Source organism: Dromiciops gliroides, chromosome 1 (genome assembly GCF_019393635.1).
Source record: "Dromiciops gliroides isolate mDroGli1 chromosome 1, mDroGli1.pri, whole genome shotgun sequence".
Classification (NCBI taxonomy): Eukaryota; Metazoa; Chordata; class Mammalia; order Microbiotheria; family Microbiotheriidae; genus Dromiciops; species Dromiciops gliroides.
In genome coordinates this window covers 619,882,548-619,898,111 of record NC_057861.1, presented here as the reverse complement: position 1 = coordinate 619,898,111, position 15,564 = coordinate 619,882,548, and the positions used below count along the sequence as shown (strand labels likewise).

The following is a 15,564-nucleotide window of genomic DNA, read 5'->3' as shown; positions in this document are numbered from 1 at the left end:
TTCCATTGAGGACCAGTTGGGCTACCAAGTTTGGAGAGGTTTTACCCCAGGTGATCAAGTTGTCACCTGCACAGGCATAATGAACAAACAGCTACCCTGAAGAGATTACAGATCTTTGAAAGTGTTTCACATAATGATAATTGGTCTGAACTAAGCCCTTTAGAATTTATTAGAGTTGTTATATCAGTCAGTTAATTAACTTCAGCAAGGCATTCAACAAAGTCCCTTATGCTATCTTCATGTACAATGTAGAAATATAGCTTTGATAATAGCATAGTTAGTTGGATCTTGAAATGACTGAATACCCAGACTCACACAGTTTAGTTAACCTGGAGGTGAGACTCTAGTCTAGTCTAGCCCAAGATTTTTAACAGTGACTTGGGTGAAGTTCTCCCTGGACTCTAAGGCTGGGCTTCTAACCTTCTTGAGTTCATGCTGCCTCTACAATCCTGTGTCCTGTTGTTAATCCCAAATCTGTCACTTGTTAACTAATGTGACCTTAAACAAGACATTTAATCTCCTTGGGCCTCAGTTTCTTCATTTGTAAAATTAGGGGATGCATTAGATCATGGCTAAAGTAGCGTCCAGCTCTAGATCTATGATTTTTGGCCTTGGAATTGGGAAATACTTGCCTCTGATTGGCTATATGACTAGAGGCAAGTTATTTAATTTCTCTTAGTCTTCACATATAAAAAGGGGATAGTGATATCTGCACTGTCTATAATAATGAGGCTATTGTGGTTATAAAAGTATATGTTACATATAAAATATATAACATGTATACACAAATATGAATAACACATTTCTGCATCGACATATACACATAATTAGCATCCCAAAAATCTTAGTGCGATTTCAAGCTTTAATAGATGAAAACTGCACTAAGACTTTTTTGTTTGTTTGTTTTCATAGGGCAATGAGGGTTAAGTGACTTGCCCAGGGTCACACAGCTAGCAAGTGTCAAGTGTTTGAGGCCAAATTTGAACTCAGGTCCTCCTAAATTAAGTGCTTTAAATAAATGCCAGTGCTTTATCCACTAAACCACCTAGCTGCTCCTGCACTAAGACTTTTAAAACATCATGTGTAGGTATATGTGTATGTGTTTGTATGTATAACATATTTTGCAGGCTCAAAAAGATACCCCAATGACTGGCATGAAGATATGGATGGAATGATAACCAAATCTACAGATGACTTGCCAATATGTTAAATGACTGAATTAAGATTTTAAAAAGTAATCTCAATGGAATGGAATAATGAACCCAAACCAGGAAGTGATGTGTCTACTTCAATATTTAGGATCACAGAAATGTTAGATTTACAATTGGAAGGAAACTTGAAGGGCATCAACTTTAATCCCCTCATTTTACAGACAAGAAAACTGAGGCACAGAAGGTTGTCTTGTCAACAACTCCTAAGTGTCTGAGATAGGACATGAACCCAGGTCTTCCTGATTCCAAGTCTGGACCTGTCTCCACTACACTTTAAGGACCGGTTACTGTATCAGTTTTCTGTGTGTGTGTTTTTTTTTAGCGAGGCAATTGGGGTTAAGTGACTTGCCCAGGGTCACACAGCTAGTAAGTGTTAAGTGTCTGAAGCCAGATTTGAACTCAGGTCCTCCTGACTCTAGGGCTGGTGCTTTAACCACTGCGCCGCCTAGCTGCCCCTACTGTGCATCAATTTTCTACAACTCAGACTCCACACCTCCCATGCTTTAGTCCAGAAGTATCAGACTTTTGGGCAACATGTCTGCATCACTCCCAGGAGCTATCTGAGCCATATGAAAATTTAAGTGGAAAATACTTAACAAAACAGAAATACAAAATTTAAAAAAAAGACATTTAAAAAGGAAGCTAATATGTCAATATGTGACCTGCAGGGATTAGTAGGCCCCTATCTCTATTTGAAGTGGATGCTGTTGCTTTGGTTGACCATCTTCAGGATGGTTGTGATCTTCATGAGAAGCTGTGTACGAACAAACAAGAAACATCACTCAATATCCAACTTGCCAGTCATGATTCTTCCTGAACTTAAGTAAGCTCATCTTCCAATGACAAATTTTGTTGCCAGGCTCATACAAGAAATCTTTTCATTTGGGAAGCTCCACTCCTAGCTTGCATTGCCCTAAAAATAAACATAAGGAGGGGGCGGCTAGGTGGCACAGTGGATAAAGCACTGGCCCTGGATTCAGGAGGACCTGAGTTCAAATCTGACCTCAGACACTTACACTTACTAGCTGTGTGACCCTGGGCAAGTCACTTAACCCTCATGGCTCTGCAAAAAACAAAAACAAACAAACAAACAAAAATAAACGTAAGGTCTTGCATTTAGGTTTTTAAAAAATCGAGTCAAAAGAATAGGATCAGGGATGTCTGGCTTGAGAGAAATATGTGGTGGTGGGGGGGGGTATTTGGCTTCTACTCAATCAGAGCTCAATAGGAGCTAAAAGGACAGGGCAGCTGCTAAAAATATAAGTAAAATTTTAGTTTTTATCAGTGAAAAGTTGAAGGAGATAATAGATGCATTGTACTTTGCCCTGAGCAGAGCACATGTGGAATATTATTTCCTTTCCTGGGACACTTTAAGATGGACATTTACAAACTGGTGAGAAGTGTCATTTCTCTCAGTCCAAGAAACAAAGCAGCAAAGCTGTGGAGGTGGGAAGGAATCAGCTGCTTCCAACAGCTCTAATAAAGACCTCAGCTTCTCTCCCTCTCTCAGGCTGCCTGTTAGCCTGTAAATGCAGAGAAAGTTCAGGCCTCTCTGCTGGCATTCTCTAAATTGATCCTCATACTCTGTTGTTAAGTGATGGGTATTGATAGTAGGGAAAGAAAATGAGCCAGGTGAGCCAGATTATGGAAGAGCCGCAGCTCTCTGGGGAGTCTGCTTAGCTGGGAGGCTTTCCACTCATCTTTATGTTTGTGTCCCCCAGTATGTGTCACTGAGAAAACTCATGGGCTCTGGGCTGTGCTGTAAACTGTCTGAGGTCTTAGAGACAAGTATCATAGCAAAGGGCTAAACAATGATGACTGTGTCATAAGGACAGCAACAGCTGTGCCCTTGAGAACTCCTGAGCGCTCCTCTATTTTCTCAGGCATACCCACGTTAGCAAGTGAGAGACCCTTAGAGTTTTGAAATTGTGTCATATTAGAAATATTTGAAGGACTTAGGGGAGGGTGAATCTTTTTTCCAGGAAGAATAGATTCAGTTGGGATGTGACTGCTGTCTTCAGATATTTGAAGGGTTGTTATTGGAAGAAGTAGGTATTCTATGTGCTTTCAAAGTATGAAAGACCTGAGATCTGACCTCAATGTAAATGAAGCTGAGCCTCTACTGATTATAGACATCCATCAGTTCAACAGGCTACTTTTCAAAGGAGTGAGCTTCCTGTCAATAGAGATACTCAAATTAAATTTGTCATGATTGTAAGAGATTTCCATATTGAATGAACTAGCCTACCCCTAGATTTCCTAAATTTCTACAATACATAATTCTAAGATCACCCTAAGATTGAGTTCTTCCTACACAATAAAACTATGAATCAAGTCATAGAGCCCCATCTTAAACTACAAATATTAGGTAGAGTTAAGAGACTTGGGTTCTAATGCTGGTTTTGCCTTTGACCAGCTATATGACTTTGGACAGGTCCTCTGTAGACTTCAGCTGCCCTTTTATTGTGAAATTATAATGATGTACTAAAAGACCTCTAGAATCTGTTGCTTCCATTTCTGAAACTCCTTGACCTGTGGCCTCTAAGAACTAACCTTCCTAAGTGAGGCATAAACAAAACCTGAATTAATCAGAGGACTAATTGTTCTTTCCCGTTGGGTCCTTAGCTATGACAAACCCTCTCAGGCACAAGGGGAAAAATTAATAAGTATTCAAGAACACACCCACATGTGTGTGTACACACACACACACACACACACACACACACACACACACACACACAAAACTGTGTAACTTAAGTTCTTAAATTATAAAAGCAAAAATGCCAAGTCTATTTCCATTGCCAAGATCCTCGGGGTGGGGGGGCGGGGCTGACTAACATTCATAAACTATTCCAGCTCTGATTTGTCCTGTGTTTCACCTTGGGCAGAAGTGGATCAGAGAATTACCACGAATTACTGACTCAGACAGCGGGCATGTTTCTGAATTAAATTTAAATATGGTTGAGATAAACAATGTGACCTTTTCAACACCAGTATGAAGAGAAAGTGACATAATCAAACCAATGGAAAGAACCCAGGTGAAATTAGATTCTTCATCACAGCCCACAAGGAGAGCAGGACTATTTGGCTTCATGAAGAACCAACCATTCTCCAAAAAATTTCACCTAAGACACTCATTATAATTACAATCATAAAATCAGAACTCAATAGCCCTAATACATTTTCTATAACTTCAAAGGGCAGATGGTCTACATGTGGAATTAGAGTTCTAAATCTGTTGGTATGTGGTTATTTTGCAGACATCCATATGTTTTGGTATATAGGCCTGTGTAGACGCATGAGGAAGTACATAAATACATACAGCATGTCTATATCTCACAGTGCCAAGAGCACACATACCCTAAGGAGGAGAACGGAAGAGAGAATATGTCAGAGGAAAAGAGAGAGAAGGAAGGAGCAAAGGAAAGAAGGGGGAAGAGAGAGGGGGATGGAAAAGAAGGGAAGAAAAGGGAAAAAGTAAAGAGGGGAGAAAGAGAGAGGAGGAGGGAGGAAAAAAATGAAACAGTTGACTTACAGCCTTTGGCTTGTATGGGGGCTGGATCTCCTTGCGTTCAAGTTTCTCCCAGTCAATATATCGGAAAAATGCATGTTCCTTAATATCTCGTTCACCTTCAGGCCCACATCCTAGACGTTTACCTGGGTGCTTGGTCATCAGCTTCAAGAGAAGAGAAACATTTCATTCAATTGGTTTCACAAATGGAATCAATACCCTGAAATATTGTTTCCCAGCCGAATTAGTAAAGGCAATGAATAAAAGAATTTAAAAGGTTTGCCCTCCATCCATCCATCCTTTATCCAGATGTTCCTTGCCAGCATCTGCCTGTCCCTCATCAGCCCTAATGTCTAATGCAAATTTATCTCAGAAGTCTCTCAAACAAAACCAACCTGAAGCCTAGTCAAATGTAAGCTCCTGGAAGCCAGGATGTTGTATTTAATTTTGTATTACCAGTGCTCAGCACAGTAATTTGGACATTTTAATTTTGGAAAAGATCTCTCACTTCCTTGGTGGAGAGAATTTCTGATGTGAAATCTTATTCTACCAATTCAGAGCTGCACCTGCTTTCCAACTTAGTATGAGAGAGTTTCTTGGTGAACTGAGAAGTTAAATGGCTTCCCCAGGAAGCCATACTGGTCACACAACCAGTATGTATCAGAGTGGGAACTTGACCCCAGCCACGTCTTCCTAATTGCAAATTAAGCTTTCTACCTATTTCACCACATTGCTATGTTGCCAAGTGCCTTGGATATAGAATGCACATTATACATGTTGGTTTGGTTTTTAACTGTTGGACTACTCCAACACAATCATTTCTTCTAGGAAAAAAATTTGTGAACCTATAGGTGTAATTCATGAGGATGCCTTTAAATCCTTCAAATTTCATATCTACAAAATCCATTGAGGGAGGCTAGTTGAGTCGACAATAAAATCACTGTAAAATATTAGAGTTGGAAGGTATCTTAGAGTTCATAGCTATGACAAATGGGGTAGGGGAGCAACTAGTTCCATTCCCCTCCCCCATTTTTCATAGATGATGAACTCTAAGATGCCTTTCAATTTTACCATCCAATTATAATACCTTACCCATTTTTTCCTAGATGGGGGAGGAGCAGAACTAGTGGCTCCCCACTTTTCATATGAGGAAACTGGGGTCCAGAAAAAGGAAGTAACAATCAAAGTAAGGAAGGAATACAACCCAGTATCCTATCTCCCAGTCTGGGGCTCTCTCCATTACAAGAGGCTGCTTCCCTTAAGAAACTGCCAAAATATTAGCGCAAACATTGGTCACCAGTAATTACTTTTTAAAGCTCATTAAATAGTCAAAACACACATAGCTCTTTTTTCCCCTGGATCACGCACCAGGCTCAATTCCACTGAGATTTCTCTGGTTTGCTGTTTAAATTACTTAGTTATCAACCTGACATCTTTGTATCTTTGAGCTAGTGCAAAAAAACAAGATGAATAGCAGCTCTGAGACACAAACAAAACAGCCTTCCTTTTTTAACCCAGTCTAAAATGCTGTGAAAATTTATTTGATCTCAAGTCTTCAATATATTTGGGGGCAGTTGTGAGAGGCAGCTGGTGTAGTAAAAGGAGCATTAGGCAGCTAAACAGAAAAAACCTAGCCTTCAATCCCCTCCTTGCCTCTCATTATTTACATGAATAACCTTGATAGAGCAAGTCAATTTACCTTTCTGAGTCTCAGTTTCTTCATCTGAAAAATGGGACTGATGCATTACCCACTTCACAGGGTTGTTATGAGAAATGCTCTTAGTAAACCAGTAAGCACTATATAAATATTATAATATGTATAATATATATATTATAATGTGTATAAAATGTGAGCTGTCAGTCTTATTGTAACAATGATTATGGGACTGTGAAAGAAAAAACAATGATGAGCAAGAAGGCATTCAAAGGGGATGAAAAAGGCTGAAGAGAAAATATAAAATATTAATGGCCATTAAGTACCTACTGTATACAAAGCACTGAGCTAGACAATGAGGAGACCCAAGGTTTATTACATGAGGCAAGCTCATTGCCCTCCTTTAATTTAAAGCCTAGTAAAGGGAAAGAAAACCTACACAAATAATTATAATACAAAATAACCCAACATTTCCAATCAATTCAACAAACATGTTTTTGGGTGATCACTACGTGCAAGGCATGGGAAATACAAAGAAACAAATGAAAGAGACTCTGCCCTTGAAAACTTACTAAGGGTAAAGGACTGTAGGTAAATAAAAATTGTACAAAGAAAAATTAGGTGGGAGATAGACCACTGGAGGGATTGGGAATGGCTTCAGAGTCTAGGTAGCATCTTTGCAGAGTCTTGGGGAAAAAAAACCAAGAGTACCCAGTGATGAAGATGAGTAGGGAGGTGATTTCAGGCACAGGGAGCAGCTTCTGTGAATTCAGCAAGGTGGGAGATAAGAGTGTCAAGATCAGGTAACATCTTGACTGAAATGTAAATGTAAATTTGGTAAATGGGTGTATAGGGAAAAGTATGTACGAGCCAGATTGTTAAGGGTTGCAAACATTAGGTTAAGGAGTTTGCATTTTATTCTATGGGCAGAATAAATGAATAAAAGAGGTACAAGTGAGTCTTGGGGGAGACATGATGATGACTATGAAGAAGACAGTGGTGGTGATAAGGATGATAATAAGATTAGGTCTATCTGTCTCATTCAGGCTGAAAGTACAGTAGCCACTCATGGGCTGGATCCCAATGCTGATTGTTTCAGTAGCCTTGCCCAGCTCTATCCTGATCTAGGCCATTTTGCCCCTCCATAGGCAACCTGGTGGCCTCCTGATGCCAGGGCTTCACCATACTGCTACCAGACTTAGTGTGGAGTCCGACTGACTTCTGCCCTTCTACTGCTCAGAATTTCCAAGTTTATGCATTCCATGAATCTCAATCTCCCTGAGAAAGTGACTTAAAGGTAAGCACCACCACACTTGGTTAGAATGGTCGTTTTTGAACTGTGGGGTCAGAGTAGGCTTTTTTGGAGGAGGTGGCCTTTGATTTGGGCTGCATAAAGTACATAGGAGTTCAAAAGGAGGAGAAGGGGAAAGGAATTTCAGGCTTAAGAAACAATGTCATTTGAGAATCAGAGGTAGAAAAATAGAAGGTCTCTAAGCAAAGGCTGGATAAACTACTTGTTGAATATACTATAGAGGGCATTTTCGCCTGGTTATAATTTAGACTGACCTCTTCTATCTCTGAAATTCTATGGGGTGTGTGTGTGTGTGTGTGTGTGTGTGTGTGTGTGTGTGTGTGTGTGTGTGTGTATGTGTGTGTATGTGTAGTATGTTCCTATAGGTAACAGGAAGTAATTTAGTTTGAGTGGAATATAGAATCATACTGTTGTTGTTGTTTTTGTTTTTGTGAGGCAATGGGGGTTGTGACTTGCCCAGGGTCACACAGCTATTAAGTGTCAAGTGTCTGAGGCCAGATTTGAACTCAGATACTCCTGGATTGAGGGCTGGTGCTTTATCCACTGCGCCACGTAGCCGCCCCCATATAGAATCATACTGTATGGAATCATGCAATCATGAAACTCAATAATCTATCAGGTCCAGTGGAGGAGGAGGAGGAGGAGGAGGAGAAGAAGGAGAAGAAGAAGAAGAAGGAGAAGAAGAAGAAGAAGAAGAAGAAGAAGAAGAAGAAGAGGAAGAGGAAGAGGAGGAGGAGAGGGAGAGGGAGGGAGAGAGGGAGAGAGGGGGAAGAGAGGGGGGAGGGAGGGAGGGAAGGAGAGATTACATAGATACTAAGAAAGAATTGCTCTTTTCCCTGTGTTGATTTTTGAGAAGAGAGGAAAGGAGGTGGTTTCATAAATACACTATTAGAAATATATATGGGTGACTAATATGGAAATGTTTTACATAATTGCACATGTATAACCTACATCTAATTGCTCACTGCCTCAGAAAGAGGGAAGGGGAGAAAGGCAAGGATAGAATTTGGAACTCAAAGCTTTAAATAAAAATGTTTATCTAAAAAAAGAAATATATTTGGGAAGTAGAGTCATGACCAGCCCTTTGTTATCTGACCTCTCCAGCCCATCTTCCAACCCAGCACTAACACATCTACTAACCAGGGATTTCTGCCCTTCTGGGGTAGGATAGTCCTCCCTAAGGCTGAACCAAGTAGTAAAAATATCCAGGAAGACACATATTCATCCAGGTGTCCCCTACCTCCAGGGACATGCTGACATCTCACATCTGTAAAGTGCTCTTCTCATTATGACTTGAGTTAGTCTGAGCTAGGTTAAGTTTCAGATTTTGGCTGTTCCTCATAGCAATTTAGTAGCAAGGCCTTACCCCAGAAATTCCAAGGGAAGTCAATTGATGAGCAGATCACTAGTGTTAGAGCTGTCTCTGTCATTGCCTTGTATATCCTAGTTGTTAATTGCTTTCTTGAGGAGGAATCAATTGATCAACACTCACATATTAAGTGCCCATTACATTCCAGACACTAAGAATACAAAGATAAAAAGGAAATAGTTCCTGCTTTCAGGAGGCTTATAATCAACTGGGGAAGACAACATAGTCACATATAAGTATAAACAGAAGAAACACTATTAAAAAAAAAAGATAAAGTAGTCTAGGGAGCGAGGGAACTAACATTTGGAAGGTTGGGCTTCCGGTAGATCAGAAAGGTTTCCAGTCAAAGATGGTGCTTGATCAGAGTCTTGAAGGAAGTAAAGGATTCTACAAGGCAGAGATGAGGAGGGAGTTCTTTCCAAGAATGGGGAATGACCAGTGCAAACGCATGAAGACAGGAGATGGAGCAACATATGTGAGGAACAGAAACCTGGCCAATTCAGCTGGACAGTAGAGAAGGAAAAAAAAAAAGGAAAGCAACACACCACAGAGCTGGAACTGCAGTAAGGGCCAGGCTGTGAAGGACTTTAAAAGTCCAACAGAGGAGTTTGCATTTTATTTTGTAGGCAATAGGGAGGTATTGAAGTTTAATGAGTAGGGCAGTGACATGGTCAGACCTTTATTTAAGGAAAATCACTTTTGTACCTGTGTGGGAATTGACTTGAAGTAGGAAAAGACAGGGCAGCAAGACCAATTAGGAGGCCAATGCAATAGTCTACGCAAGAGGTGATGTGAGGTCTTAAACTAAGGTGATTACTATGTGGGTAGTTAGAAGGGAACAGGCGAAAGCAAAATGGTAAAATTTGGCAACTAACTGGATATGTAGGACATGGGAGAATGAGAAATAGAGAATAATGACAAAGGATGCTTTGTGCCCACAACAGAAACAGAGAAGTTTGGAAAATGAGTTTTAGGATAAGAAAATGAATTATTTTGAGTAAATTTGAGGTTTCTACAAAATTTAGAATGTCCAATAGGCAGTTGGTTATTAAGGAATGAAGTTTAAGGAAAAGACCAGAGCTGGATATAGAAATCTGTGTCATGTACATAGAGATGATGCTTGATATGGTTACCGCCACACCTGGATATTTACTCTTGTCTCACTCTACCTCCCTAGTGGAAACTCACCCATCTGTTTGTGACTGAATGGGGGAGGAGGATGTTCTTTTCCAATGATATGTGGCATTGTTTATTTCTCTTTTGATTCCTGCTAAATGACAGATATATACAGAATGTCTGGAAGAGAGATTGCCCAGAACTGTCATGAAAACTGACAAATGGAATTACCACCATTTTGTTAAGCAAAAGCAGCATGGTTATAAAAATGATAGATGACATACTTTCATCTATTACCAAGGGTTCAATGATCATCTCTATGTAGATGACATACACCAAGTATGTCTAAATCTAAATCTCCAGTCCTGCATCAACAACTAACTACTCGACATTTCCCCCTTGATGTCCCTATTAGCTCCTGAAATTCAACATTTCCAAAACAGAATTCCTTGTTTCCTCTTCTTCAAACTTTCTTGCTTGTATCGAAGGCATTGTCATCCTCCCAACTCCCATATTTACAAGCTTGCAATCACCTTAGACCATCGATTCTTAACTTGAGGTTTACAAGTAGATTTCAGGGGGTCCAGGAACTTGGATGAGGAAACACTACATCTTTATTTCAATAAAATTGGTTTCCTTTGTAGTTTCATAAATCTTATTTCATGCAATTACAACCATTCCAAGGAGTCCATAGACTTCATGAGTGTGCCAAAGGGAGACATGACACAAAAATGGTTATAAATCTCTGGATTAAATGCTTTTCTCTCCCTCATTTCCCTTATCATTGACCAAATCTTATCAATATTTCTTCCATGATATTTCTCTTATCTATCTCCTCTCCACTTACACAGCCATCATCTTAGTATGGGCTCTTACCACTTCTTGCCTGGAATATTTTACTTGTTCTCCCTGCTTCTAGTCTCTCTGTTCTCCAATCCACCCATATAGCTGCAAAAAGAAACTTGCTAATCTGGCAATGTCACTCATCTACCTTAATACCTTCAGTGGCTCCCTAGGATAAGCTCCTTAGCCTGGCATTTAAGGCCCTCACATTCTACTTCCAACCAATGTTTCCAGCCTTATTACTCTTTGTTCCAGGCAAATAGGATTACTAGATGTTCTCTGAACCTGACATTTCACCCCCTTCCTCTGTATATTTTCCTAAACCAGAAGTCTATGCCTAGAATGCACTCTTTCCTAAGCTTTGCCTCTTCCCAGTTATTAGCCTTATCTTCCTTTTTAGCACAGTTCAGGTACCACCTACTTTGGGAAGCTTCCCTGACACCCTGGTGTTTGATTATCTTTTCAAATGACTTTATCTTTACTTATATGTGTTTATGCTATATCAGTCCAGGAGAAAGAAACCTTCAGGAGAGCAGGGATTGTTTCCTTTTTTTTATTTGTTTAATAATGGGTTTTTGATAAATGTTTGTCAAATAATTTAAGTGAAAGAGATAACTTGCATGTTGAATGAGAGAATCAGGTAAAAAAAAAATCTCAAGTGGCTACAATAATAGGTTAAATCTAATGGGATGGAATTAATAAGGATAATTGTTAAGTCCTACAGCTAGGTTCAAGAAATCTACTGTTGAGTAGAAATTCTGGTGTAATGGCTTGGCAGGACAAACTGTCAATAAGTGATGTGCTACTCTTTTAGATTTCTTTGCATATCCTTGATGTTTTCTTTGGCTTATCTCCTTAGAATTTAAGATGTGAAATTCCTGGTCCTGGTGTAGAGCTCACCTGACTTTTTTTTTCTTGGAAAATACTTTTTTTTAGCCAATTAATTAGCACATTTGAACCAGGAAACCACTCCTTGTATAAATGTTGTGTAACTGGTAACCATCTACCTATTACCAGGTGTCATGGCAACAAGACTTGGATCACTCCTTAAGAGTAAGAAATTAACAAGGTGTACAAACACGGATTTCCATTCAACATCAAAAATACTTAGATGTTTGTGGCTTGTTCTAATCCTTTTCCATGGACCTGCTTTTTGCTCTTCTTTGCTTATTCCAATGTTCCAAATAAAGCCTGTAAAGTCTGAGTTCAACTCTTTCTTATCTCGAATGTCAAATGCATTAATACTTTGACCACCATCTTCCTTCAGATCCCAATGAAGACGTCTCAAGACCCCAAATCCAAAAGTCTTGGAAATAGCAATGCTTTAAACCTAGAGGTAAATAGTTCAACATAAAAACACTGATATGATTTTATCCATAGAAATGCTAGTTTAAAAAGCTGCTCTGCTGTTGCACTCTTATGACCTCGAGTCCCTTCCATCTGACTCGTAATTGAAACTATCTCAATGTGTCATCTCCCCCCTTATAATGTGAGCTCCTTGAGAGCAAGGACTGACTTACTTCTCTATTTGTATCCCCAGCATTTATCACAGTGCTTTGCACATAGTAAGTCCTTAATGCTTTATTCATTCATTCAATGTCATAGTGCCTTTTCTTTTTGACTCTGGCCTTTGATCTTCACTTCTGGCTACCTCATTTGCTACCTCATTGCTACCTCTGCTCCCACTTTCAGACATAAAACACTCTACCCTGTGCAATTTTTTTTAAAAAAAATTATGTCCTTGACCAATAGCGTTGCAGGTATTATTCTTGTCTTTATCTGGATAGACAGGGATATGTCTGGATGTGATGACTCTTCTCACCAAAAAGAAGAGTTGTGGTCTCAAATGGAGGGTACAAAAGGACATCTTCTCTATACTTTTTTCCTTTATAGCTGTGGATAGGAAAGAATATACTTCATACTTAGAGAGCTGCTCAGGAATTCAATGAAGATGACTTGAAGACAGCTGGTTGGTATAGAGGAAAAGGTATTGGACCTGGAATCAGGAAGATGTGAGTTCAAATCCTGCCTCAGACACTTACTAGCTGGATGACCTTTATCAAGTCACTTAATCTCCATTTGCCTTAGTTCCCTCTTTTGTAAAATGGAGATAAGAATAGCACTTGTCTCCCATAGTTGTAGTAACAAATGAGAAAATATAAAGTTCTTGGTAAAGGGCAAAGCATTATATAAATACTAATTAATTAGTAAAAAGTAGTCTGGGGTAAAGTTCTCTCACCAGACTTGTATAAAGACTCCAATAACCTCCCCACCCAGGATTGTCTAGAAGCTCAAATCCCCTGAATCACCAACAGAAGTGAGGTTATGGGGTTTGAACATCAGCTAGCCACCCATTTCCTGGATGTTCACCCCTAGTAAAAATCAGCACTAGTCCTGAAGGCACACCAGGTCCAGGCTCCCTGCTTCCTCTCCTCAATGCCTGGTCCTTCTTGACCTAGAAAAGAACTCTATAAAATCCAACTGGCTTTACCAGTCTCGGGGTGTTCTACTAGGGGCCCCATTGGGATCTGATGTTTCCATCTGCCCTGACTGTCCCTCTGATTGTATTTCTTATCTGACTCATTTATTTTCTCACTTCCAACTCCCATCTTCTGCATATTGTCTTGTGATCTTCTGCCCTCCCTTGTAGTGCAAATTGGAATCCTGAACCTCACTCAAACTACATTAAGTGAAGTAGTCCAGCTGGAGAAGGGCTACAAGGGTAATGATACCCAATAAAACTATAGGAAAAAAACCCGAAGGATCTACTTCAAGAAAGATTCAAGGTTAACTAATAAATTAGGGCCTGTTCCAATCTGAGACAAAACCAAGGTTAGATTAAAAAGCGAATAAGGCTAGTGAGCAACATTAGTTTATACACCATGTTTATATTCTTTTAAATTTTGCCCTAAAATTTTTATCAACTTAATATAATATTATTCTAATTGTTGTTCAGTCATTTTTTCAGTCATGTCTGACTCTTCTTGTCCATTTTTGGGGTTTTCTTGGCAGAGATACTAGAGTGTTTTGCCATTTCTTTTGCCAGATCATTTTATAGATGAGGAATCTGAGGCAAAGTTAAGTGACTTGCCCAAGGTCATACAGCTAGCACATGTCTTAGGCCAGGTTTGAACTCAGGCAGATGAGTTTTACTGACTCTAGGCCAGCCACTCTATCCACTGCACCACCCAGCTGCCTTATTATCCTAATACTAGTTAATATTTAACAAAAAGTATGTGACCCTGGGCAAGTTACTTTATAGTCTATACAGAAAATGATGGAGGTCTACTAGTTAACCTTTAAAAGCCTTTCTAAGCTCTAAGATCCTGTTTCCTATGACCACTGAACCATAGTCAATATATCACTGACCATATAGTGGCAGCTTACTCAATTAGCAGGTATAATACCTAAGGGGAGAAAATAAAGACAGCCATGCAAAACCAGATGTGTAAAGCCACTGCAAATACTACATTAACTCTCCTGGAATGATTATTTTCCTTTTGTGTCCTGGGGGTAGAAACTCTGGCTTTTGCAGGAATTAAATCCATAAGGTTGAGGGGTACTATGCCCTTCAGAGCCTCAGAAAAGCAGCTGAAAGGGTGGGGGTACAGAAATCTGTGGGAGGGAAGAGCAGCACACAGGAAGCAGGAGAACAGAACAATGTTGGTTTAGAAAATGCAGACAATATATAAAGGAAGGATTTTTAGTAGTAAATGTTTTGTAGGCCTGTAAATATATGTTCCAGGCTAAAGATTGGTAATACTGGGGAAGAAGTAGACTAGAAACTTCTTGAGGGTATGGGACTTTTTTGGTATACCACCTTCCTCACTGCTTAACATAGGGCTTTTGAATACAGTAAGCACTTGGGAAATGTATACTATAGTACATTTTTTATTTTATGGACTGAATGAAGCAGGGTAAAGAGAGATAGTGTGAATTATAGTACCTATATAATGTCAAGGGATCCAGAGCAAAAACCCCAGCACCTCTTCTAGAAAAGTTACAGGAGGACATGGAAAACAGTCACAGAGGCATCACTTTGTCCATAACGACACTGAGCTCACAGATAAAACCTCTCGTGAGATGGGAGAGGATGAGATTGGATGGTGTGGTGTGGTATGATGCGGTATCAGTGTGCTATGGCATCATGTTGTATCATTCTATTATATTGTGTTATATTTTCTCATGTTCCATCTTGTTGTATTATGGTGCATTAAAGTTTCTCATATTCGAAGCCAGTGAGGAAAGGGACCCTTGAGAATTGGAAATTGAATTTAGGATTGCTTGGCTGTCTTTTGAGAAAGGAGACTGGAACTTTTAGCAACAAATGGCCCATTTCGGTGTTCTGTGGTGACAAATAGGGGTTCCCACTAAGAGCCAAGAGGAGGAGAAGGAGAGTGAAAAGAGAGAGACAAGGATGGAGAGAGGAGAAAGGGGAGGGGCCACAAAAAGGTGAAAGGTGGAAAGACCAAAGTTAAGTGAGTCAAGAAGAGAAGATCATTTGGGAAATTATCATCCTCTGCCTCTGACATGACTTTCTAATCACTT

At 39.7% G+C, this 15,564-nt stretch overlaps 1 protein-coding gene across 2 annotated transcripts in view; it reads right to left on the bottom strand.

The window, feature by feature from the left end:
* The window catches only part of PRKCB (protein kinase C beta), a 674,437-nt gene that overhangs the window by 81,671 nt on the left and 577,202 nt on the right, over positions 1 to 15,564 (bottom strand). For both annotated transcript variants that reach the window (XM_043975695.1, XM_043975696.1), the window contains exon 16: positions 4,747 to 4,887. In XM_043975695.1, the coding sequence (XP_043831630.1) occupies positions 4,747 to 4,887 (141 nt within the window). The remainder of the gene's footprint in view (positions 1 to 4,746; positions 4,888 to 15,564) is intronic.